Here is a 25786-nt window from a genome sequence, read left to right as displayed (position 1 = left end):
TTCACCAAGCCAGTAATTTTACTTCCTCAGTGATACAAATAAATAGTAAGACTGGTGTTAGTTTCTATAGCAACTGAGGTTGCTTCAAGATTTGCTAATTCTTTGCTGTGAGATGTTAGCAGATGTTCTGAGTGGTGTGTCATCTCCCTGTTAGCCATGCTTTCCTTACACATCCGAAACTGTGGTCAAGAGGACCATCCATTAGAAAACTTTTTTGTTTTTTTTTCTGAGATACTTTTTGTATTCTTTCTTTACACAAATTCCTTGGATGTTCAAAGTGTTCTTTTGATTTTCAAGATTTTACAGAGACAGAGAGATCTGGAAATTTTCATACATGGCTCTTCAGGGTGTTGCTTAGCATTTCAAAGGAAATGTCGGTATTGGATGACTCTGATAGCTAACAGAATCTGCAGTGTGAAGGCTTGAAGTGTATAAGCAAACTGTCCCTCAAATATTCCGTGTAACTTGGCGTTAGCAGCACACCAAGAACAATTTAAGAGCGTCTTATAGAAATGAAAAATTTCAATAGACTCCACTTGTTGTTGAGCCATGTAACATGGGCTGTCGTACAGAGTGCAGGAAAGACTTTGTCCTGCTCAGTTACAAAACCAGTGGGAGCAGTTGGCAGACCCTTTTGGAAATGGCATGAAGCCTAATTTTGTTTCCCCTCTTAAATTGTGGCAAGCTGGAATTCCTCCACCTTAGCATCTAGATCCTGCTGAATAGTAAAGTCTGTTGGTCCCTTGAAAAATCCAAGCCTAACCCCACATATCCAGGCTGAGAGGAGTGGTGTAACCACAACAGGGATATTGCTCTGGTGTTGCTCCTTCCAGCACAGAAAAAAAGACAAGAAGTTGCTGCCCTGCTGGCCAATATGACCAGTAATGCTTGCGTGTCTACCCAGAGAAGGTTTGCTGGACTCTGACATCACAGAGCATGGAGTAAGTCTACCTCATGAAGTAGGAGCACACAACAGAAACAGACTCATCTTGAAAGTAATTTTTAACCCCTCTGCACAGTATTCTCATTCAGAAGAAAATATTGGGCAAGGCAGACCATATCTGATGGTACCCAGGTACTAGGAAGGCATATAGACTGCACGAGATAAGTTGAAGTTGACCTTCATCATTGTATTTCAGGTTAACTGGGAAGAAAACCTCCTGCTGTGGCATGTTACCCCTTACAGGAAACTGAACTGAAGCAAGGTGTTGAATTGGATCTGAGCTTTTACATCTAAATTGTTTAAAGAGTCAAATATATCTCTTATATCACTGTGCTACTTCTCTAAAAAGCATGCAGAGGAGGTGAAGTAAGTGCAAGAGCTGGCAGCGACCTGTTTCCCTTTGTGAGACCAGAGTGTCTATAAGGACGAGTTTCTCATGATAGATGATTAAAGGAGCACAATCCTTGTACTTATCACTATCTTCTTGCTGACAGATGAACTTGAAATGGGAAATAATAAGAATTAAAAATTCAGGGCCCTGCTAGGTGAGCCTGACTGCCCAGACTGCAAATGCCATGAGAAGAGCTTTTCATGACAGGAGCCATGTTTTGTAAATGGAACATGTTTCATCCAGTATTCATTTATAGATTAAAGCGCGGGTTTACCCTACCTCAGATTTCAGTGGCAAAGGAGGAAAGCCTGAATGGGAGGGATGTAAGGTGATGCTGCCTCTGCACAGCTTTCAGTCTCAGAGAGGCTCATGTCTCTAATACAGTGCGGCTATTGAGAGCCCTGCCACCAGACTGCAGCATGGGAGTTGCTAATTTTTGCCATACTCTTTCCCCATTCTTCTCCCACTGTCCATCACATTTCTGTAAGAGAAAGGAATATTTATGGAGCAGTCTTGAGTATTACCCATTTTTTAGAAACTACACACTTGCTCTGATATTATTGGATAATTATGGAAGGTTTGCAGTTATTTCCTGCCTTTTGACTATCCAGGTCACTGGCTGTCATCATATGCTGGTTTCCTGCAAATCAACTCATTGGAGAGAAATGTGTTTCCAAAGCACACAAATGTGGCTATGAAATCACACAGTGAAGTAGTTGGGTCCATGTGAACCTACAAGCAGTTTTCTTCTCATCTTTCCCTTACCTATGGTTGAAGTGGGCATTTGGTGATGTTACTTTAACTGATGTGATTTTTTTTGCAGTCAGATTTGCTGTATTGCAACATGACAATTGCAATATCCACTCCAAAAGAGCATCTCCAATGCTTTGAGAAGATCATTGGTAAATATACCACTGAAAATTTGTCATACAATAGTACAAAGATGCGTATATACATATGTGTATATATGCACACTCATATATAGATAAATCTGGAAACCCTTTGTGTCCCTTGAGTAGGCATTGTGAATACAACTTACTCTTAGTTAGAGACTCCATATTTCTGCATGTGCAGAGCTTGGGAAGGAGGTGATCCTGTTTGATGGTATGTGATGCATTTCTGTTGAGAATCAGTGCTTGTGATTATCTTAGCACTTGAGTCTCTAGATACATTGTCCTGATAAAGGTGTATATATCATTCTGTGTTGTAGAAATATTTTTACCCATTTTAAATTACCCTTTATCTTTCAGGTATGGTATGAATTGCCTAATCCAGTTTGAAGATTTTGCCAATGCTAATGCTTTTCGTCTCCTCAATAAATACCGCAACAGATACTGTACGTTCAATGATGATATTCAGGGTAAGTACAGTTAGGAAAATACAGACTTAACCTGCACCTTCTTACGAGGAAAAGCAATTAAGATTACAAGAGTGTTTATTACACAATACTCAGATGTGTGATAAGTTTTAGCATTTACTCATAAGCATGAAAAAAAAAGAAGCACAGCAGTCAGAGTGGAAAAGTGAGTCTCCATTGTTTTTAGTAATTTAGCTGTTGACTGCAGCAATGTTCTGTGCAGAAAATGGATCATGTGCTTTAGATTATTAATATAATTTAGAGAGTTCCATTAAATTTCTTACAATCTAGATAAAACAATACTGGTGTTTTATCAGTTGTGCAAGGCTTTCAGTTTCCATGAGCCACGTGGTTATTAGCTGATCCTGGCAATGTCCCTCTTTTGTTATCCTCCCCATTATATGCACAATTGATAAGGCAAAACCAGCTTTTTTCCTCTCCATGGATGCTAACACCAGGGTAGTCTGAGAACAGATGTTGTCTCCTAGGGTGGTTAACATAACTCTTCCAGCACCAAAGAGAAATGGCAACAGCAAAGCTGGGGTTAGAAACAGCATGCCTACCAGGCCTTGTGAGGCTCATCTGTCAGCAGAATTGCTCAAATGCACAGAGGGATGCAAGCAGCATATTGGTGCCATCCTTGCCTGATGCTGACTTTGCTTTAAACCTTTGGAAGGGCTGTTTGCCCATCCCGCAGGGACAGGATCTTCCCAAGTGATTAAAAATAACCAGTTCTTCTGTGAGTTTCTTTGCTTTTTCTTCTTTTGTCTGGTCCCCCTTGCAACATGCAGAAATGTCGGCAGTTTGTTGACTTAATTATTTGCAGTCAGTAGGACTTATCCTCACTTGTATTTGAAAAAGATTGGAAAAAAAGTTACTGATGTTGTTTTTCACACAATGATGGCCCTTTTGTAAGCAAATTTTGCAGCAGTATTTCCGTATCAACCACCCATCTAGCAACATTTGGCAGTGTGCAATAGATTGTTCATATCTGTGAAGACACAAGAGTCAGTAAGACCTTGGCTTGTGGGAATACATTTGGTGTAAACGGATGCGTCGTCCCTTTTCAAAGACACTTTCATGAAGAGGGTTTAGAAGCAGAGGAGCTTCAGGCATTTCATAGAAGGTGAGGTATATAATGCTGTACAAGCAGACTGCTAGCTCTTCTCGGCACCTGGAAAAGCTTCCAGTGCAAGAGAAGCACAGAAAAACAGAGTCCAGGGGATACATTTTTGATTGGAAGTTTTGAAGGAAAGAACCAAGAACTCAAACTTTCTTGGAGGTGGACAGATGAAGTCCATAATATGAAGCAGATGATGTAAAAACTTACTTGGGATTAGTTGCTCTCTCTGCAGGTGGAAGGGGACTCAGCAGCTGAATGGAAAGGAGGCCAGGTGACATGGCACATCTGTGGGGCTGGATGGAGGTTTCTGGAGGGACTGATAGGGTTTTAAGTCTTACTAAAGTCACTAAAATAAAGCATCTAGCTGGCACTGTTTCCACAGTAGCAGATAAAGAAATAAATCCTGCTGATCCTTTGAGCAGACAAGTGATGAGTCAGGGGAAGCAAGCCACTGTTTCTGGCTTTCTTATGTAGCTGTCAGAAAGAAAAGGGGAGTCCAAGCCAGGGTCACAAATGAGTTTTAGGGACCTTTGTGAAGCTGAAACAACTTGGACCCACTTAGCTCTGTCTTGGAGTAACGTCAGAGATAAATGGATTTGAAGTTGGGATAAGTAGACAATTTACCCATACTAATATATCCCTCCATTCCCCAAATGATATCAGAAAGGTAGAAAGTGCCCTTCTCTCATTTACACCCTCCTGTTCTTTGTTTTTCCTTCAGGCTCTCTCTTTTATAACATGCTGATGTTTCATTATTTGCCTACTTAAAAAAAAAAAAAAGTGGGAGAGTTAAATGCAAAATGTGTTTTAAATGATTAATGAGAATTGTGCAATGCCTTGCAGCAGTCCTGATTCATTTTGCTCCATTCAGACAAGAACAGACCTCCTGAAGCCTGAACTATCCTAGCTTCTGAGCTGGCACTGTTTTAGGTATATTGATTTAAAAACACATCTTAGGCACAAACAGTGCAAGGTAGGTCAGGCCTGAGCTGCACTAATTAAAGTCATTGTCCGTTGGTAAATGGGAGTCTGAATGCAGTATGCCTACACACACAGGCAAGGTGTGGGAAGAAAATATAAATTGCTCCACTTCATCTCCCTTAGGCCTCTCTCTTGCTATCCCAGGGCCTTATACAAACAGAAAGCAATTTATAATATTAACGCCTACTTTTTTTTTTTTTTTTGGTCACTCAAATTACTATATTGCCAAATCCATCCTAACCCAGCAAAGTTAAAATGACTCAGGCCCTTTCCAGTTGAAGCCAGCCTGCTGATGCTGAGTGGGATGCCTGCCAGGTACCACAAACGGGACGAGGTGATTGCTCTTATTCTGAAAGCCATTAGCCTGGGAGCGAGCAGCTGGCTCACAGTGCCCGCGCGTGGGAGCTCCCCATTAAGGGAGAGCTTCTCCTTCCTCTGTGGGGGTGATGACATCAGTCCTTTCCCAGCTCCGTCTGGGTTCATGCAAGGGGCAACAGCTTCAATTTCAGCTACGTGGGAGAAAATTGATTGTCCCTTCTCCCTGTTTCCCAGTGAAGTACCAGGGCAGGCAATGCAGCACGTGTGAAATTGGAGGGGCATGAGAATGCCTTGAATCCTTCTCTTTGTCCTCCTTTTGCGACTTTGCTCCACTGAACTGTGCACAGTCATAAACAGAATGTAGGCAACTGAAGTCTTACAGAAGTGTCAAGTCTTGTGTACCCCTGCGATAACCATTTGTGCCTTCCTGCTTCATAATAGAAAATATATGAAATTATTAAAGAAGTCACTTTGGAACGAACCTTTGGACATCACCCAGTCCAACCCTTCACTCAAAGCCAAGGTGATTTCTAAGTTAGATCCAATTTAGACATTATATCAGGTTCCACAGAGAATATTATTTGGTCCAGACAAATAAATTGCAATATCTCTATGGATGGAGATTTGAAACCTCTGAACTGAGCTGTTCTGTTCTGTTCTGTTCTGTTCTGTTCTGTTCTGTTCTGTTCTATTCTATTCTATTCTATTCTATTCTATTCTATTCTATTCTATTCATGGCACCTGTTCCAAAGTTTGCTTATCTCCCTTGTGCATTTTTTTTTCCCCTAATATCTATTTGGAATTACCCTAGGTGTAACTTATGTTCATTGCCCCTCATTCTTTTGCTGTGCACTTCTGGGAAGAATCTGACTCCGTCTTCTCTATAACCTCCCAGAAGGTAATGTAGGCAGAAATTAGATGCCCTCTTACTCTTCTGCAGCCTAATCAAACATGGGTCCCTCAGTCCTCTTTGCACATCCTGGTCATGTTGATGGCCCTTCCCTGGACTCACTCCAGTTTGTCAATAAATTCCTTCTGCTGAGAGCCCCACACTGGATATGGTAGTCTAATTAAGACATCAAAAGTGCTGAAATAGAGAGAAATGATCTATTTCCTTGACCTACAGTTCTGCTGGTGCAGCCTGGGAGGCTGTTGGCCTTCTGTGCCACAGGGGCACATTGCTGGCTTATCTTCTTGTCCACCAGGACCCCCAAGACCTTTCTTGCAGAGCTGCTTTTCAGCCATCAGAGATGTGCACTGAGTGCCCACAAGAATCAGGAGCAGTTTGTGCTTGGACTAAGCAGAAATGGCATCAGACCCATCAACCTGTGATTGGGGTTGGACTGCTTGGCTTGCTGAGTTGGAATCTTTATGCTCCTACAGAGATCCTTCAGTATGATGACCCAGTAAGACACAAAAAATATTCTTTATGAAAGTTGTTGTACAGAGAGCCCTTGGGACTTTCATCCTTCGACAAGGCCCTAAACAACCTAACCTAACTTTGAAGCTAGCCCTGCTTTAAACCAATACTGGACTGACCAACCTCCAGACATATATTCCAACTGTAGTTTTTCTATGAAAAGCTCATCCTTCTCATTGATCAATGTGTCACTTTCCATATTCACATAACAAACACGAACTTTTTGGGCTCAAAGTGCTTACCCAGTACAGAAGTTGTTCTGCAAGTTAAGTGAGAGTTGCAGAAAAATGAAGATATCTCTAACATTTTATTTAATTAATTGTATCTGTATATGTCATTCAAATGCCTTTCATACATATAGGCAAGGCAGAGAGAATGGTGCACAGAAACATAAAGCCTACAATCTTCTGTCTCTGGGCACCTGTAGCAGTGTTTTAACACAAAACCTTAATAACATTGACAGTTTCTCAAAGAATCACTCATCTGTGTGTTTTAGATTTCCCCATGTCCAATTTGATAACAGACAGGGTTTCTAAAATAGGCTGAACATCATGCAAATGAGACTTCCTCAAGGCACTTCAAGATGGGAATCCCCAAATCACTAGCCATGTTAAAAACACTCAGTCCTTTTATTTCCTTTTATTTCCATGGTTCCTCCATGCCTAGAATCATGCATAGGGGGGGACCACTTTTTGAAGAACTTCTCAATCTTTTCCCAGTCATTAGAACAATGGTTTCCTTTTGTTCTTGGCTGTACAACTGCTGCTAAGCCTCCAAACTTATCGTGACCCACCAGGCACCTTGTATCATTATCCTAGCAGATAATCTTCCCATAAGATTTCCAGGATGCTTCAGGCAGCAGTGTCTCAGCCTGGAGGAGCACTGCTTACAGACCTTAGCTGAGGTTGGGAACAGACCAACTCCAACACTGCAAATCTGAGCAGCTTCCAGCATCTGGACAAGTTAGAAATCAGTCCCATGCAAACATGGCCCATTTTGCACATTTCCATGTGCTTTGAGAAGCAGGGTTAGTTTTTGGCAAGGCATTGTCAAATTTCAGCAGATTAAAATGATGCAGTATCTAACTTTGTTGTTTCAGCTGGCGTGGAAAATGCATCAGTAATTATCATCAGGAAATTAAGGGGGGGGGGAAGCACAATAGGAAGGGAGTGCTGGATGATGTCTCGCTGCAGGACAAAGCAGGCTGTGTCCTGCCAGGCAGCTCCTGAGCAGCACGCTCTCTCCGTGGGGATTCACCCAGCCTGAAGATAGATGTGGAGATATTCTCAGTCCTGTAGGGGTTCACCATTACCAGGCCCTTTTGGACCTGCGGTGCCCTGCAGCAGGAGAGGCTCCTGTATTTCCTTTTGATGCTAATACATGAATGATTCAAGGGACAGTTCCTAGACTTGTGTCTAAATAACTCATTGACTGCTAAACCACACAGATCAGGACAGCCTGGACTCCTGGGTGGGAATGGGCTGCAAGGCCCTGGGCTTAGCGCAGTGCCCTAAAGATCACGTTCTGTCATTTGGGGGATTATAACATTTGCCCCCCTTTCCTCTCCTGCTTTTCTTGTTTGGTGTTTGGTGCATAGCCCTGTGTTGCAGGCCAGGGTTGTGCCATATTTTTAAGGCACCACGCTGCATAGTCTAAGCACTTTACAGTGCAAGGAGAAAAAGCAGGCACCTAGAGATGACCAGCATTAGGCATCTGCCTTAAGGTAAGCTCCATCATTACGGAGCTCTTCACCATGCCACCACCTCCAGAGAAGATCTGGGTCACCAGTGCCCCTAGATCTGTTAATGGTGGAAATTAATTCCTTCCCTGAGCATCAATGCTTTGCATTTTACTGCTGTTCTGGATGACTTGCTCCATGCCATTTCTAGATTTATTTCCTTAATGTTTTACAGAGGCACTTTGGGGGGAGGATAACAATAGCCGACAGCCATGGAGGTGAAGACCTTGTGCTGCAAACACTTCGGCAGCTTTTTGCTTCAGCTTTCTTCTATTTGACTTTTGATTATGTACATGTATTTGGAGTGCATCTGGACGAGCTCCATTCTTCTTTCCAGTAACAAGCTGAATGGCTCTAGGGAGTTAATGTGAACCAGGATTTGGAAAAGCTCTATGCTTCTTCTGCATTCATAAATTTAGATACATTTTCTTGGTTGCCCTTCACTGGAGCTGTTGAACAGGTGTTTGCTGTTTCCTGGGCCCTAACTTTAGCAAGGTTTTGATGGGGTGAAATATAAGCAGGCAAAGCAAGGGTGAAAAATGAAAATATGGGGATAAATTTGGCCATCCCCTCCAGCAGTGTGGAATGCATGGGTGCCTCTGCCTTTCCCATCTCTGCTGCATTTTGAAGCTCTGGAGCAGATCCCTTCCCCTTGGTGTTGCTCCACTGACATCTATGGGGCTAGTTCTGCCTTACACTAGTGCAAGCAGATGATCAGCCTCGGGGCAGTGGAAATCTTTGCAATATTTTTAGTGTACCTGATTGTCAGAGATTAATTCCTACTGGAATAGCCATCTTCCTGAATGCACTGTATTTTTAAAGGGCTCTTTTTTTCTTTGCTGGTCCTCTGTCTAGACTCCATGGAGAGACTCTTGAGGTCTGCTTGCTAGCTTGTGATATTATTTAGCATTCACTTTGACTCTTGGACAGATGGGATGCTTTGTGAGCATATTCCTTTTTCTCTCTGTGCCCTTCCATATCTCACCTCGGATGCAGATCAGCCAAGCTGTTTCTTGCTAATTACTTAGGAAGTAGTTATCTGTAATAACAGCATTCAATCTCTTTGGAAAACAGATATGCTGATGTGTTGAAGGGTGGTTGTTTTTCCCTTGCCACAACTCATGGTGAGGGTTTTTCTTTTCCCCCATCTCGTTTTGTGGTCTTTTTGGAATTGCACTACAGTGATTAGCCAATTCCTTATACAAACCAGCTGTGAACTCTTCTCCACAGAGATGCTTCTATTGTTACATGCTCAGAAATTGTAATTATCAAAGAAAAATATTGAACTAAGGCCAAGGTACCGTAACTTTGTTACTTGAGTAATGGGGTTTGATGCAGTTTAGGAGACATGGAAGGATTATAAGCACTTTGGAGAGAGAGGAGGAGGATTAGGAATGGCAGAGCCCTGCTGTTTGTCTGCTCTGCAATGCAGGCATGGGGGAATGAGCAACAGCGTGCCCTGTCCCATGCGGCTCTGCTCCACAAAACGCACATTGCTCCGCACGCTGGATCCGTGCACCCTGTCTTTCTCCACACCCTGCTCCTCAAATTCCTACTACTGACACACTTAAAAAGACTCAGAGTCCCTCTGTTGAAAGTCCCACGAGTATTTTCATCTTGTTTAAATGGGTTTGCTGATATGAGCATTTGTCCCATCAGACTTCTGGACAATGATAGGATATAAAACAACTTTGCCTGGGTCGGGACTAAGAGAAACGTATTTCTCCAGTTACATTTGTTTCTTTTAAATACTTCCCAGGCATCTGTTGCTGCACAGGCTTTGACCTGACACACTGTTGAACTGTAATGGCTCCATCCTGGGATTTTTCCCTCTGATCACTTACCCATACAGGGATTTGGGGATTTCTATACGAAGTAAGCCTGGGAGATAGTGCAGGAGCATGTGTAAGCATATACAAAGGTGTTCGTTTTCTATTGTATACCACAAGGTTGGCACTGCTGAGAACTGTGGGACCCTGATCTCTCCCCACTGCTTTGCAGTTCTGAGTGCCAGGGTGGGTTATTTCATCTCTTAAAAAACAGTGGTGGCAGAGACACTTTCAGGGTGCATTTCATCTGACCCAGATCAGGTCTCTGCTTTAGCAAGGACAGGTTCATGCCTTCTCCAGAGGAGCCCCTGTCCCTAGCAGTAGCAAAGCAGTGCTGCTGCTGATAGACTTACTGAAATGCAGAGAATGATCATGGGCTACCTATGTGACACCCCAAAAAAGCAAAATCTAATATAATGCATCTATGCAATTATCTGTCATTCCTATAAATTCCTTGTATATTCATTGTCTTCTACTCTAATTTTTCTACTCATATGGCATTGCATTTTTCCAGGTAAATATATTACTCTATATATAGCTTAAAGAGGCAGAGATTTAGAGCAAGAGAAGCAGGAGAAAATCCTTCACATGTATACTTCAGTTGTCTGAGCTGGCAAACATTAACACTGAAGCAGGGGAGCTTTCAGTGACTGGTTCCTTTGGTATCAACATCCTTTTAAACTGGACCCAGATGGTCTGAATCTGGAAATAAACTTACGCAAACAGTTTTCTGAGCTAGCAAAGGGAACTCATCCTTGTTGCTGAATTGAGTGTCTCGAGTGGTTCCTTCCAAGAAAGAGGTTTAAGAAACCACGACCTGCAATATTAAACTGTTAGGTTAGTCCATTTTCTGTCTAATACAGGGATACTTGCAATGCCCTCCTGAGTAAGAAACAGTGCAGCTGCCATTCTGTACCTGGGTGCCTGTGCATAGACATTATGGTGCTAATGTTTGCTGCAGGACCATGGCCACTGCCACCTCTGCTAAACCAGAGTCCCTGTTAGGTCCAACAATTATTCAGTTTCAGAGAACTGAACTCACCTGAATTACAAAAGCAAGACTTTGGTGAGATGGTGGTACTGACAAAAAAGTCTCATTTAGCCAAGAAAAAAAAAAAAAAAAAAAAGGAAAAAGATTTAATTTGTTCTTAAATGGGTTCCTTATGCAAAATAGGCTATGTTAATAAAAGTTACTTCTCGTCCAGAACAACTGTGCTCCCGCTAGGTTTTGTGTTTGCATGGGAATAATGAGAGAGAAAATCATTTCCCCAACACCATGATATACCAGGAAAGCTGTGTAAAGTAGGCTTTCCTAAGCTGTGACTGTCACACTAAAGACAAGGTGCCGTAAAGCTTGTTATTTTCTCTGTCCTCAGCAGATCCAGCAGCACCATCTGCTGGCTTCACTGGTCATGGGCACGCTTTGCTCGTGAGCGGCTCTGATTTTCCCTCCCTGGCTGTTGGCTGGTGCCTGGCAGCACCCCAGGACTGCGAGGGATCTCAGTGGCGTGCTGAACAGTTAAATGGCCAGGAAAAGAGGAAATGCTGGAAATTTGGTGAAACCAGAATAGCCTGATAGCCTAAAAGGGTTCCTTGTCCCCCCAGCACAACACAAAACTTGTTACCTGTGGTCTCCCTTCACACAAAGCTCTGAAGATAGGAATGGAGAGAGCAGCATCAGAGCTGGGGACGGATCCCAAGTAGTATCCTTTGAAAAGCAGAGGGGTAAAACTGCCTCCTTTGTTCCTAGTCCACCTCTAGCACTTGTAGCCAGCGTGCCTGTAGCACGCTGTAGCCAGGTGACCTGAGCTACAGCTCTAGCACGCTGTAGCCAGGTGACCTGATACCACCAGTGCCTGAACCCTCACTACCCTGTGCCTTACTGATTTCTTTCTACTGTTTTCTGTCACCTGGGATAGAATATTAGATGAACACTAAATGTTATTGATGTGGGGTAAAGGCAGATTTATTCACTCTAGCCATCTGCCTCCCTGGATGGATAGAAAGCTGTACACATCACAGGACTGTCTGCTCTCCACATACTGCATTCCTTCTCACCAATCTGGGACAAACTCATGTTCCCAGACACTCCTTAATGCTTGGCAGGTAGATGTGATGCCTCTGAGTCAGGGGTGAGTCAGGGAAGTAAAAAGAGAGCAGAAAGTGCTATGATCTGAAGGTGAATGAGGAGAAGATGATGGTATTTCCACGATCATAAAAGATTTTGTGACAAGGGTGCCCAAGTTCAGTCTGCAGCTCTGTTACAGATGTCTTGTGTGATCTCTGTCTGATCTTAGACAAGTCACATGCACCTTAGACTCTGTCACTAAAGGACCAGAGTGCCTTCCCTACTTTGAAATATTAACCCTCAAAGACTCCTGCAAGACAGGAGAATACCACTTTCCCTCTACATGGAGTCAAAAGGACACTGAGTCTAAGAAAAAGTTAATGCCAAAATCCCTCCCACAAGGTTTCTACCAGTGTATCAGTAGGACTGACAATCCCCTTGCCAAATCCCCATGTCATGGTGTTTCTCTCTTTTCAGGCACTGCGTCTGTTGCAGTCGCTGGCATCTTTGCAGCCTTAAGGATCACAAAGAACAAGCTCTCAGACCACAAATTTGTTTTCCAGGGAGCTGGAGAGGTAGGAATGTTCTTGAGTTTGTCCTTAAATATCACCTAAAGTCAAATTTAGTGAGGGAAAAGTCAACCATGAATCTTCCTGCAAGGCCCATCCGCCTGAAGGCAAAGCACAGAATCAGGTTCCTTGTCACTGGTCAGGAGTGGGGCCTACAGGTGGATCTTGCTGCTGCATAGAAGTTGCCAAGAATTTTTCAGTGACATCTTGACCTGTGAGTCCTGGACAGTCCTCCTGGATGCTCCGAGGCTGTCAGTGAGGCTAGCTTGAATCCTCAGGGTTGGTATTTAGGGTAAACCAGAGCATTTAAGCAACACAGTTGCAAGAATTGAGACTTAAAGAATTGTAAGAACATAACCTCATTCTGTGGAGTCAGTCATATTGCCTGCAGGCCAGAAAGTCAGGTAGCACTCAGATAGTCTGTCTGGTGGTGTGCACCAAGAAAGAAGAGGAGGAAAAACTGTCTGAAGCCTGGACTGTGAACAAAAGGAGTTGGTCCAGGCCCTGGCTCAGCTGTTGCCCATCTGCGGGACTTTGGGTAAGGTGTGTCACTATACAACCGCAGAGTAGAAAGCCTCCCAGCTTTGTGCAGTGCTGTGGGAGGACCCAACACAATTCTCATTCAAAATCTGCTCAGATCAGATGTTACTACCCCAATGAAATGTTTATTTACTCTGTTTCAGGCTGCAATGGGCATAGCTCATCTCATCCTCATGGCCATGGAAAAGGAAGGAATTTCACGAGAGGATGCCATCAAAAAAATTTGGATGGTGGACTCCAAGGGACTGATTGTCAAGGTAAATTTGTCTCCAAAGCTAATCTCCACTTCCTCAGCACCTCCTGCAAGCTAGAGAGAGGCCAGAGCAGGCAGACACCTTGAACCCTGCTCGGCCCTGGAGCAAGGGCTGCAGTTTCACTGGTGGCAGCAGAGCTGTTCCAGCTCTCGGAGGGCTGGATCTCATGGTGGTAACAGTGTACCAACAGCACTGGCTATCCCAAAGGCAATGCTTTGGGATGAGCCCCTAAAAGTGGTAGGGTGATGCACTGCTGTCTCAGTGGCATTGCAACTGCACATGATCACGGCCTCAAGCAGCACTGGAAGTCGTGCGTGCTGGATACATGGGGCATTACAACAGCAGTATTGTGCCCTGCTTGGTGATCCAGCCTGGCTCAGCTCTGCTCTGCACTCTCTGGGACCTCAGGGCATCTGCCCCCATCCCTTCTAAGACTGGAGGAGACTTGTGCTACATGCATGACTTCTCTGCCCTGGCAGCCAAATTCCTTTCTCCACACAATGAGTGTATTTTGGAGGGTGAGATGAGCGGAGACCAGCCCCACATGACATTACACCGACTGCTCAATGCCTGGCTGTCTGATGCTGAGGGCTTGCTCTGAGGAGCCTGGTTTAAGAGGAGGGCAGAGAGATGAAACAAACTGATGAGTTACTACATTGTGTCTCCACCCTTTGCCAGAAGTATGAATTACTCCTTTTCCCTCACAGGGCAGGAGCCACCTGAACCATGAGAAAGAAATGTTTGCCCAGGACCACCCCAGTGTGAACACGCTGGAAGAGGTTGTACAGAAAGTGAAGCCTACAGCAATTATAGGTGGAGTTCCCTTAACATGACCTTTTCATGTCAATGCACTTCTTAGGAGAGTTTCTGTCTTTCTTCCAGGGCCTCCTTTTGTACTCAGTCAAAAAGTAAAGAGGTTTTAGTAAAGAGTTTTTTTTTTTTCTTTTTTTTTTTTCCCCTTTTTATCAGTTGAATTCTCTACATCATTCCCTTCAACTGTGGGACAGAGGTTTCCCCTTTGTAGGAGACCCCCAGATGGGCTGCAGGTGGAGATGCCACTGCAGGCAGGATCTGGGGCTTTCAGCAGTGAGTGTGACCCAGGGAAGCGGGGCAGGGATGAGGACAACATTCAGGAGGCAAAGTGCTGAGAGCTGCATCCAAACCAGCCCAAACCCTGATCCCTGCGCTGCAAGGAGGAGATTTGGAGGAGCAAATGGCTGTATTTTGAGACAGCCTTTTAATCTCTCTATAACACAAGAAACATTCCCATCTGCATCTCCAGAGATGGAGGCCTCCCACAGTTATTTTGTGACAGAGGTGTCTAAGAGGGATCGGTGCAGCTTGCTGCTCTCAGTCAGAAAGCACCCACTCACTCCTCTGTTGTTTTAGGTGTCGCAGCCATCGCGGGAGCTTTCACTGAGAAGATTTTGAAGGACATGGCAACCTTCAATGAGAGGCCCATCGTGTTTGCCCTGAGCAACCCCACAAGTAAAGCAGAGTGCACAGCGGAGCAGTGCTATCGCCTCACTGAGGTACTGGATCTCAGCACAGGGAAGATGAGGGCTCCAGACACGCTCTGGCCATGCCTGCAGCATGACTTGCAGTTGGGTAGTGCAAACACCCCCTCAGTGCTCAGTGGCTTTGTTCATGACACTATTTATGGCTCTGGAGACCAGGCCTTTCTGAAGTATGAGCAGGGGGTGGCTTTGCTGGACATTTGTCTACCTGGTCATCAGAGTTTCCTGAGTATACATCATAGAAAGCAGCAGACATATGAGATGTCTCTTCTGAACTTGGACGTTTCTTTCTCTCTCTTTGATCAGGGCCGAGGAATATTTGCCAGTGGGAGCCCATTCTCAAAGGTTACCCTGCCCAATGGACAGACCTTCTTCCCTGGCCAAGGAAACAACGCCTATGTCTTCCCAGGAGTGGCACTGGGAGTCATTGCCTGCGGAGTCCGACACATCTCTGATGATATCTTCCTCCTCACAGCAGAGGTTTCCAAGTGGCAAATAACTACTGTTCTTAAAAATTATTATAAGGGGCACATGCCTACTTAAGGCAATTTCAAGAAGCTAACCCGGTGAAGTATTGCATGGAAATTGCACATCATCAGCAAAAAGCCATGGCTTTTCCCATGGGAAGGAAGTCCTGAGCAAGGTTCATCCTTCATTGCACCTGTGAAGGCACCTGCAGGAGTGGCAACAGGGTTCCCCTCACTGACCACAGCTGCTACCCTTTATAGCAGCATTTTACCCAGTGAGGCTGTGGAATCTCCACTCCATGGAGATTTTTAAAAGTTTTTGGACATGGTCCTAGGCAATCTGATCTCGGTGGCCCAGTTTGAGCCAGGGAGGTTGGACCAGATGGCCTCCAGAGATCCCTTCCAGCCTCAACCATTCCGTGATTCTGTGATTCTGATTTTGTTCATTACCTGCCCTGAAACAGCACTTCCATTGTTATGGCTGCAGTTTTAAGTCTGTAACGAAGTATATACACACAGGTATTTTGAGTAGTTCAGAAGTTTGATTGAGAACTAACCCCAGCTCCATTGTTGCCAAGGTTTCAACCATGTGTTGGGTGATCCTAGTGAAGGTAGCACACACTTGAGACCATTTCCGTAAACTGTCTTCCTCTTCTTTCTAGTCTATTGCTGCTGAGGTGACAGAACAGAACCTTGCAGAAGGAAGACTCTATCCCCCCTTGGACAGTATCAGAGAGGTGTCTTTCAAAATCGCTGTCAAAGTAAGTACTCATTTATTTCCACTTTTTGTGGTAGGGAGGGCATAAATAGGCCTGGCATTGTTCTTGTTTTGTGTTTTTTAAAATCATCTTATTCTGTAGCCTAACACAATGATTCTTGGGAATCCTTCCAGACAGAAGTGCTTCTTTTATCTCTTCTATCACTGAAGGCCACATTTGAAAAGTATCTCCTGATTTTGGATGCCTCACAGCTCACAAAGATCTACATTATTGCTTGGAGCTGTGACTGCTCACCACTTCCAAAAATCAGGTTTAGGGTCGACATCAAACATGAAGCAAGTTGCCAAAAGATTTTAGGTTCCAAATTGCTATTTTGGAACCTTTCCTTTTGAGTTTGATAGGGATCTAAGCATCTAAATACTCTTCCAGATCTGGGCTTGTTGTCTAATTATGGGATTCATGCCCTGCATACATGAAATTTGTAATTCCTTTTCAAGGGACACCCACTGAGAATCACATTAGCCTGCTAGGAGCTACTGAGAGACGCACAGCGTAACTCAGGAGCTTAAGAGTACAAGCAGAGGTGGTTAATGGGCTGCTCACCTTCTTTAACTGAGCAGCACAACCATTTTGCTAGGGCAGTGGAAGAATTTCTAAACAGCCAGGAACTGCAGGTAGTTTGTATTCCCTCACCCAAGGGTTGAAGTGCAGCCTACTCAGGGGGTTGCTTAAAGAGAAATAATGTTCAAAACCGGGCACAATTTTAAGGGCAGAAAAAAAAAAAGAAAAAAAAAAAGGGGGGGGGGGAAACACAGCCAGTGCTGAACTGTAGTTGGTTTTAACTTTGTAACATGTCAATGTTATTTCATCGGATCTTTTTGCTTATCTTTTCACAGATTGTTAACTGGGCCTACAAGCATGGTCTTGCGTCTTGGTACCCTGAGCCAGCAGACAAAGAAGCTTTTGTGAAACAGCTTATTTATAGTCCCGATTACGATTCGTTCATTATTGATGATTACACGTGGCCTCCCGCAGCCATGCAAACACAAGATGTATAAGATTCATGAGAACTGTTTTCTCATTTTTTTCCATCAGTTCCCGTGGTCCATATCATTGCTGATATAAATGCACTTCCAGCCTTGCAGAACGATAAAAGTAAATGAATCCAAGTACTTTTTTACTTGCTACTGCCTTTTCTCTGTGGGATCACATGAACGGGATAAAATAAAGTCCACACTGGGCAGTCAGTACTCCACGGAGAAAGGCAAAGTATAGTTCCAGCCCATCCCAGTCAGTTTGCACTACAGGGTTTGCCATCATTTAAAGTCCCATGAACCCCATGAACACTGATGTTCCCTCTACAGGTTTGAAAACACTACGTTTCAGCTGTGTAACAACAGGTACAGGAGGAGGCAGGGACTCCTCCAAGGAAGGACGGAGGCTGAAAATAGTCATGTGGTTCCTTTTCTCAGCAAGAACGCTCAATGAGTTCTTGCCAAAACCAAGAATCTCACAAAACATTGTCATTATCTTCTAACACTCTGGTCCCTGACCAGTCACCCTCACATAAGACAGGAGTAGCTCCTACCACTCTTGGAAGACATTACAGGCTGTCTTCTCTGAAACCTGCCGCTGTCAGGAGTCTCCTAGCACTTGTAGTTACAGAGGTACTGTTCACCCCACACGCTTCCAAAGCCCCACTAACATTTAAGTAATTAACTAAGTAATTTAAGTACAGCTGGAATCCAAACAGAAAGTGCTTGGAGAACCCCCTGGAAGGTACTGACAGTGATCTGTGACTGAAAGGATTGTTCTTGCAAGAATTATGCTAAAACAGCAGGTCCAGCGTGTGTGGGTTTGTTCCAATGACCTCTTTAACTGGTACCATGCCATTAATATCCACAGGGAATATCCATAGTTTTCAACCCCCGTGGAGTATCAGTAGTTTTGGGTTGGCCTCTTCTCATGTGTAAGACTAGAGGGAATGGCCTCAAGTTGCACCATTGGAGGTTTAGGTTGTAAATTAGGAGAAACTTCTTAGAAAGAGTGGTTAGGCATTGGAACAGGTTGCCCAGGGAGGAGGTGGAGTCACCATCCCTGAGGGTGTTCAAGGAAAGGTTGGACATGGTGCTTAGGGACATGGTTTAGTGGGTGATACTGGTGGTAGGGGGATGCTTGGGCCAGATGATCTTGAAGGTCTCTTCTAACCTCACTCGGGTTCGAGTTTCCCCAACGCACACGTGCCCACCCCATACTGCATCACCACATCTCCTGCTGTGCACTGCAAGGATGTGCTGCCCACAGCCAAAGGCACTGCTGGGGCTCTGGTCCTCTGGGGGTGGTCTCCGTGTGTCACAGAGGCCCAGGGACGCTTCCCCCAGCCCAGCAAAATTGTCACGGCCCCTGCAAACACTGTCCCAATGGGCTAATTGTGTTCCTAGCCAGAAATGGGAAAGAACAGAGGAGACAGCTGCCAGCTCTTCTCTTCCCATTTCTCACAGCCCATATGCGGCACGGCTGAGGCTGGTTACCGCCGCCTTTATTCAGTAATATTTAGCTTGTACATGCCAGCACCTTTCACATTCGTTCCATATGCAAGTCTTCTCACTCAGCCTAAGGAAGGGAAGAGAAAGGAGGAAGGCTTTAAACTGATGGAGACATACTCACAAATACTTGCCTTTTTCAGCAAGACACCCCAAAACTGAGGTTTCCTTAGACCTGTCCTCACCTCATGAACTCAGCCCCGAACACTGCTGCCATCTCCTGTCAGTTAACCCCAATAGGTTATAAAATGAGCCCCACAGCTGCTCGCTCACTCCCCTGCAGTGGGGTGAGTAAGAGAATCAGATGGGTCAAAGTGAGAAAAGCTGCAGGTTAATGGGACGACATTTTTATAGGTAGAGCAAAAGCTGGACCTGCAAGCACTGCCAGGAGCCAGCTCTCACACTGCCTGCACTTAGTGTCTTTCTCCATCCTCACTACTACTCCCTTGTTCATTTTCTGTATGTCCCCTGGGCTGTCTGAGGAGCTGTTCATCTCCAACCCCTCCAGATTCTATGTGGTCAGTCAGGGGCCACAGAAGCAAACATACTCACTTGGGAAAGATAACAATGCTACCAGAGCTCATCTGTGAGAGGGCCTGACAGCGAGTGGCCTTAAAGGTGAAGTCAGGCTCCTGCTGCTCTACTACGGTGTGCTGAGGAACATGAGTCTTCAAAGACAGTAAGGGATAATTCAGCAGAATAAGTAGAGGAGCAACCAGGAAAGTGAAGAAGCAAGGCAAAAAGTATCTTAGTGCTCAGATGGCTTGCAATCAAGTGTGGGCAGATGTCATGGGATGATTTGACTCATCTGGTCCAAGGCAGAGACTGACTGCCTCCCCCACCACCCTGGAGAAGCTGGCTGGAGAGTCACTCTGGTGTGTGAGCAGCCGGCTCTTAATAGCAGGAGGCATCCCTGTAAGGAGGAGACGAGAAGGACAGTCAGAGCTGCTCCTTGGTGGCCACGCAAGTTGGAAGGGAATAGCCTCCCTGCTTGGTCGGGTGCTATTTCTAAAAAGCAGAGCAAGCTGGGAGAAGGCTTGGCCTAGAAGGGAGTCTCCTTGGCCACTGGCATTTCACAGGTGGGGATGGGAGTGCTGGGAGACTCTGCTGCCATCGTAGCCCCACGTTCTCCCTTTGGGCACATCCAGCCCACATCAGGGTTTTCAGTGGACAGGAGCTGCAGGGGGCCAGTGCGGAAGAGACCTAAGCACTGCCGAATGCTACGGGAAGCTCTGGGCTGCTCTGCCATCATGGTCCCTACCAAGGCCCAGCAGAGCTACTGCCACAGGGAACTGGGGTCAGATCAGCCTCATCCTTTGCAGGGCACGGCCTTCCAGCCTTGCCTCCATACACCTTGCCCTCAGGGAAATGCACAGGCAGTGGAAGCAGGGACATGTGGCCTGGGAAGAGTACAGAGATGAAGTCTGGATGTGCAGGGATGACATCAGGAAAGCCAAGGCACGGATGGAACTGATCTTGGCAAGGGATGCGAAGAATAACAGGAAGGGATTCTATAGGTGCATTGCTCGGAGAAGAAAGGCCAAGGAGAGTGTACCTCCTCTGGAGGATGATAAGGGTGACCGGGTAACGACAAACATGAAGAAAGCTGAGATACTCAGCAACTTCTTTGCCTCAGTCTTCACTGTCCATCAGGCATCCCAAGTCTTTCATTTCCCTGAACCCGTAGATAGAGGCTGGGGGAGTAAAGTCCCTCCTACTATAAACAAAGAGCAGGTTTCTGGGGAACAATGCAGTCATTGGTCCCAGCCAACATGGGTTCATGAGGGGTAGGTCCTGCCTAACAAATGTGATTTCCTTTTATGATATCTAGCCAATGAAGGGAAGCCAGCTGATGTGATCCTTTTGGACTTCAGCAAAGCTTTTGACACGGTTTCCCATAGGATCCTACCGGACAAAATGTCCAGCATACAGCTAAACAAAAACATCATAGGATGGGTGAGCAATTGGCTGACGGGCAGGGCACAAAGAGTTGTGGTAAATGGGGTCACATCAGGCTTTACCATAAACTTTGGCAAATTCTATTAAACCGAAACTTACCTTGAGCTATGCACCATGTATCCTATAGAATAATACAATTAAAAGGTGAGCCTGCATATGTTCAAAGTTTCCTGCGCAGGTGTCCATACATGTAAAACTGATATAAAAACTGCTGTATCTATTGACTTTACAATTCAGGCTGCAAGATGTGTGCTTTCTGAGGATAAAAATTACACTTTCTTGATAGCTCAGTGCAATTTTGAACTGTTTGAAGATGATGTGTGTAAAGAATGCGGAAAAAAAAAAAAAAGTGCCACAAGCGCCAGGCAGAATGGATCCCGTCCTTCTGCTGGAGCTGGGCTCTTCTTTTGTGCATATTGCCAGAGCAGCAAGGCGCAGATCCCGGGCTGCCAAGCCAAACGAGCCGCCGCCAAGCAGGCACCAGAGGCTGCAGGAAGGTTCCAGAAGCAGCGGCAGCAGCCCGCGCAGGGGCAGCCGCGAGTGCAGGAGCCGCTCCTGGGCTCTGGGCTCAGCGGCAGACGCCTGCCCCTGCAGGGAACGAGGCCCACCCAGAGCCTGCCCAGCGGCATGGGCCTGCCCAGACATCCTGGGGGGAAGCCCTGGCTGCAACAAGTGAGCGGGGGGCATGCAGAAGCCCCTCACAAATGCTGACGAAAAACAGGGCCCTCAAACTGAGAGGCAGCCCTGCAAGACTTGGAGCAAAGAGGCACTGTCTCTCCAGAGAGCACGTTTCCTTCAGCACGAAGAAAAGGAAAGGCCTCTTGGCTCTAGATGCTGCCTGACACCACTGACAGCCGTGCTGCGGACAGGCCAAGGCCTCAGCCAGCTTGTGGCGCGGGGGGGCAGGCAGAACTGCCAAATGGCCGCCAGGGCTGTCAGAGGAAGGGTCAGGAGCTGCCCTGTTGGGGAGCAGCTTTTCTCTCTCTCTGTGCACTCAGGGAGCATCTTTCCTGTAGGGCCACCAGCGAGCTGACTAAGCTGGGACCAAAGGCCACCGCTCCCCACCTCTCCCCACAGCAGGGCCCCAGAACTGAAGAAGATTTAGCACCCTGCCAAAAGCAGCCCTGCAGCCCATGCCATAGAAATGGAAAACCAAGTAAAGCTCTTCGTCCCCAGTGTCATTACCAGTGCCTTAGCCTGCAACGAGGGAGCCACGAAGAAGACAAGGCTTTCTCCCCATGGCAGAGGTCTGGCAAAGACGATGGCTAAAAGCTGGGAACATGGCCAATGACGGGCAGAACTGGGGGACCTGGCACACGTGGGGAGCACAGTGCCAGCAACAAGATCAGCCGGGGTCCAGACAGACATGGAGAGGAGGTGAACCACTGCGCTGCCAGGGCATGACCCCGGGTATGTGCAGGAACAACGGCTGCCATCAGAGACCCTGCACCAGCTAGCCCATGCTGCGTTGAGAAGCAAAAGCAACAGAGAAAGGAAAACGTCAAACCCAGGCAGGGGAGAGGCAAGGATGTGCGAAGCCTGGGCCGGGGCAGGAAAGAAAAGGATCCTGCGGGATGGGATGAAGAGGAAGATGTTGTCATCCTCAACTCCTGGATCAAGCCCAGGTTCCCCAGCCTCTGCGAGGAACCACAAACCTTTCTCCGCTGCACACAAACTGCTCCGCTTTGGGGGGATTTGCTTCCAGGGCCTGAGAAAGCTGGGGATGCAATCTCCCACCACATGCACAGGCACTTTGCAGCGAACAGGGAACACAGCCAATACCAGCAGCCCTGTTGGCCTGTTGTGGTTTGACTCAGGTGGGCAGCCGAGCTCCACCACAACCGCTCTCTCACTCCCCCTCTCCTCAAAGAGGCAGGGGGAGAAAATACAACACAGAGAACTCGAGGTTTGAGATGAGAAAGGATTAATTAAAGGGAAAGGGAATGGGGAGGAAAAAAAGAAACAAGAGAAACAATAAGTCAGTGCGGAAGCACAGAGAGAGGGAAAAAAAATATTCTCTACTTCATAGAATCATAGAATCATAGAATATCCTGAGTTGGAAGGGACCCTTAAGGATCATCAAGTCCAACTCTTGACACCGCACAGGTCTACCCAAAAGTTCAGACCATGTGACTAAGTGCACAGTCCAATCTCTTCTTAAATTCAGACAGGCTCGGTGCAGTGACCAGTTCCCTGGGGAGCCTGTTCCAGTGTGCAACCACCCTCTCTGTGAAGAACTTCCTCCTGATGTCAAGCCTAAATTTCCCCTGCCTCAGCTTAACCCCATTCCCACGGGTCCTGTCACTGGTGTTAATGGAGAAAAGGTCTCCTGCCTCTCGACACCCCCTTACGAGGAAGTTGTAGACTGCGATGAGGTCTTCCCATCAACGAGCGATGTTCGGCCACGTCCTGGGAAGCAGGGCCTCAAAACGCATAGTGGTTGTTCAGGAGGAACAGCCCCCTCCCCCAGGAGAGCCCCCCTTTTTATTGCTGAGTGTGACATCAGGTGTTATGGAATATCCCTTTGGTTGGTTTAGGTCAGCTGCCCTGGCAATGCCCCCTCCCCATCGCTTGCCCACCCCCAGCCTGCTGGCTCTTGGGGGCTTGGAAGGAGTCCTGATGCCGTGCCAGCACTACGCAGCAACAGACACAACACTTGAGCGATATCAGTGCTGCTCCAGCTACGAGTGCAGAGCACAGCACTGTGTGGGCTGCTGCAGGGAAAAGCTGACTCCAGCTCAGACAGACCCAACACAAGTACTGTTTCTGAGAAGCTTCTTAGCTCCTCTCGTAGTGCCTGGACTGCGTGCAGAGTCTTATTTTCTAGTTCTCCGGTGAGTGAAATTCCCTGGTTCGGTTTCCTAGAGGATTATCTGGAGTCCTCGTAATTCTGCGTGCGGTCTCAAGGGGGCTTTGGCGTTGTGGGTCTTCAATAATAGGTACATGTGGAATTATTGCCCCCAGGGTGCAAGCTCCCTTCCAGCCAAGGGGCAACACCTTCCTGCATTTATTGCCGCAGAGCCAGTACTACCCCTTGCCATGCGGGACAGGCCATCCCCTTACAGGATTCTCATGTTGTATCTGCTGTACAACAACTTCTACTGTTACTGTTACAAGTGTTACTCTAGAGTGAGGAGTCACTCCCTTCACAGCAATACTTTGTCTCAAGCAGATCCAATACTTTGTCTCAAGCACATACACTTACACATATACTTCCTTGCTGGTGCAGCTCCTGCTGCCTCGGCTGCAATGTTAGGGTTAGAGGGAGCATAACTTGATTCCTCCTGCGGAAAAGGAGTCTTATTGTTTACCTGTAAACTTGAAGCGGGAATTTTCATCGGACCTGTGTTGTGGCCAAAGGAGCAAAGTTCCTTTCAATGGCTTTTCAGGCCAGACAATTGGACAATATCTAACCTGTGCTTTTTTATCCTTTTCCCTAGTTTTGGGGTTGTTTTTCCAATTCCTTTCCTTTCTCCCCAAAGGACGAGCTTTACGCACAATTCCGAGGATTGTGCTTCTGAAGATCTCCAAGGATGGAGACGCCACAGCCTCTCTGGGCAACCTGTTCCAGCAAAGACACCATTGTGTTACCAACACTGTTTCAGGCACAACTCCAAAGCATAGGACCTGCTTCAGCAGCCAGAGAAGCTGCAGGCTAAACAGCAGCGTGGCACAGCTGTGGCTCTGCTGCTGAAAGCTTCTCCACAGCTTGCTCTTAAAGCAAGGAGCAGGAACTAGTCCTGCGGCTGCCCAGGGCTTTCCTCTCGCAGCCCCACCAGAGCCTGCCTCAAGCCACCTCTCTGCCAGCTCCACCGGCTCCCTGGAGCCCACCTTCTCTGGGAGCACTTCACAGTGCCTAGAGCCACAGGCCTCTGGCTGCCCGGACACGGGAGGAATCCCTGCTCCTGCTCCTGCTCCTGCTCCTGCTCCTGCTCCAGCTGCACTGCCAGGGTGGCCTGATGGGCGTCCAAGCTCGAGTGCAGTCTCTGCTGATGTGTGGGCAGTCAGGCAAAAGAGCCAGGAAGCTTACGCGGACGACCGAGCAGAGCATCTCCTGGCAGAGCAGGTAACGCGCAGTTACCTGGGAGCAGTTAGGGAGCTAAGCTGACTGCCCTGAGAAAGACTGAGCTGGGGCTGAGCCGGGGGCACTGGCTGGAAGGAGCCAGAGGTACCTGCCAATGCAGATCCTGCTGTGGGTGTGTGAGACGGTGTCCCTGGGGTGTCTGCCAGAATATGGGCTTGAGGGCCCCATGGCAACCACCGGGGCATTGTGATGCGTACCCAAAGGCCATTGTGACACGGAGGGGTACCCACGGCAACGGTGTCCCTTATAAAGCCCGAGCCCCGGGCTGCCCACTCACTCTCAGGAGAGCAGCTCTGTCAGGAGGCAGCAGCTCCCCTGGGTGCCCGTTGGAGTTCTTGGTCAGAGGACCTGGAGCATAGCATGGAGCAGCAGAATAAGGATGACTCCCAGCCCGCTGAAGGGCAGCGGAGCGTACAGGAGCGGCGCCAGGTGAGGCTCAGGGAGTGAGACAGGGACAGCAGTGTGATGGGATGGCACCGAGAGCACCAGGATGAGGAGAACGGTGCTGGAGCGAGCCGGCCAGCTGGCCCTGAGCCCCTCCGGCCTGGACACAGTTGTTCCCAAACCTGGGGTTTCTCCATGAAGAGCCCACCCCCAGGACAGCCAAAGCCCACGTGGCCCTGGCAGTTCTGTGCCCAGAGGCACAAAGAGCAGCGTGGCCTAATTCAACCTGGCTGTGCGCAGCCAGGAGCTGCCTCCACCGTCCCTCCATGCGGACAGGCTGCCGGTGCGGTCGTGCCCAGAGAGCGTGCGTCACACTGGCAGCTGCCACACGGAGTCGGGAGCCCCAGGAGGGTTCGGTCGAACATCTTTGGCAGCCCTGGCAGCCTGCGATGAGCAGGCAGCACTCGCAGGAGGAGACAGGCAGGGCATTACCCTGGCAGGCTGAGCCCCGCTCTGCGTGGGCAGCTGCCAGGGCGTGCCGGGGGCCGCTGCAGGGCAGCTCACAGCAGCACTTCTAGCGGG

The 25786-nt window shown here is 47.1% G+C and overlaps 1 protein-coding gene and 1 long non-coding RNA gene across 5 annotated transcripts in view; one reads left to right on the top strand and one right to left on the bottom strand.

Moving 5' to 3' along the window:
• The window catches only part of ME3 (malic enzyme 3), a 123688-nt gene extending 106282 nt beyond the window's left edge, over nucleotides 1-17406 (top strand). For all 4 annotated transcript variants that reach the window (XM_068666028.1, XM_068666209.1, XM_068666121.1 and 1 more), the window contains 8 exons: nucleotides 2585-2694; nucleotides 12646-12743; nucleotides 13421-13534; nucleotides 14239-14344; nucleotides 14921-15063; nucleotides 15355-15528; nucleotides 16178-16276; nucleotides 17131-17406. In XM_068666028.1, the coding sequence (XP_068522129.1) occupies nucleotides 2585-2694; nucleotides 12646-12743; nucleotides 13421-13534; nucleotides 14239-14344; nucleotides 14921-15063; nucleotides 15355-15528; nucleotides 16178-16276; nucleotides 17131-17292 (1006 nt within the window). In that variant the 3' untranslated portion in view covers nucleotides 17293-17406. The remainder of the gene's footprint in view (nucleotides 1-2584; nucleotides 2695-12645; nucleotides 12744-13420; nucleotides 13535-14238; nucleotides 14345-14920; nucleotides 15064-15354; nucleotides 15529-16177; nucleotides 16277-17130) is intronic.
• Nucleotides 17407-18638: 1232 nt separating this feature from the next.
• Nucleotides 18639-19205, bottom strand: LOC137848083 (uncharacterized). Its single transcript, XR_011091175.1, has 3 exons — nucleotides 19150-19205; nucleotides 18963-19054; nucleotides 18639-18847 (listed from the first exon to the last, which is right to left on the bottom strand). It is a non-coding gene; the product is annotated as an uncharacterized lncRNA (long non-coding RNA).
• Nucleotides 19206-25786: the final 6581 nt, after the last annotated feature.

The sequence above is a fragment of the Anas acuta genome, chromosome 1, assembly GCF_963932015.1.
Source record: "Anas acuta chromosome 1, bAnaAcu1.1, whole genome shotgun sequence".
In the NCBI taxonomy this organism is placed as follows: Eukaryota; Metazoa; Chordata; class Aves; order Anseriformes; family Anatidae; genus Anas; species Anas acuta.
The sequence above is the reverse complement of the archived record's forward strand: the minus strand, read 5'-3'. Positions and strand labels throughout refer to the sequence as shown.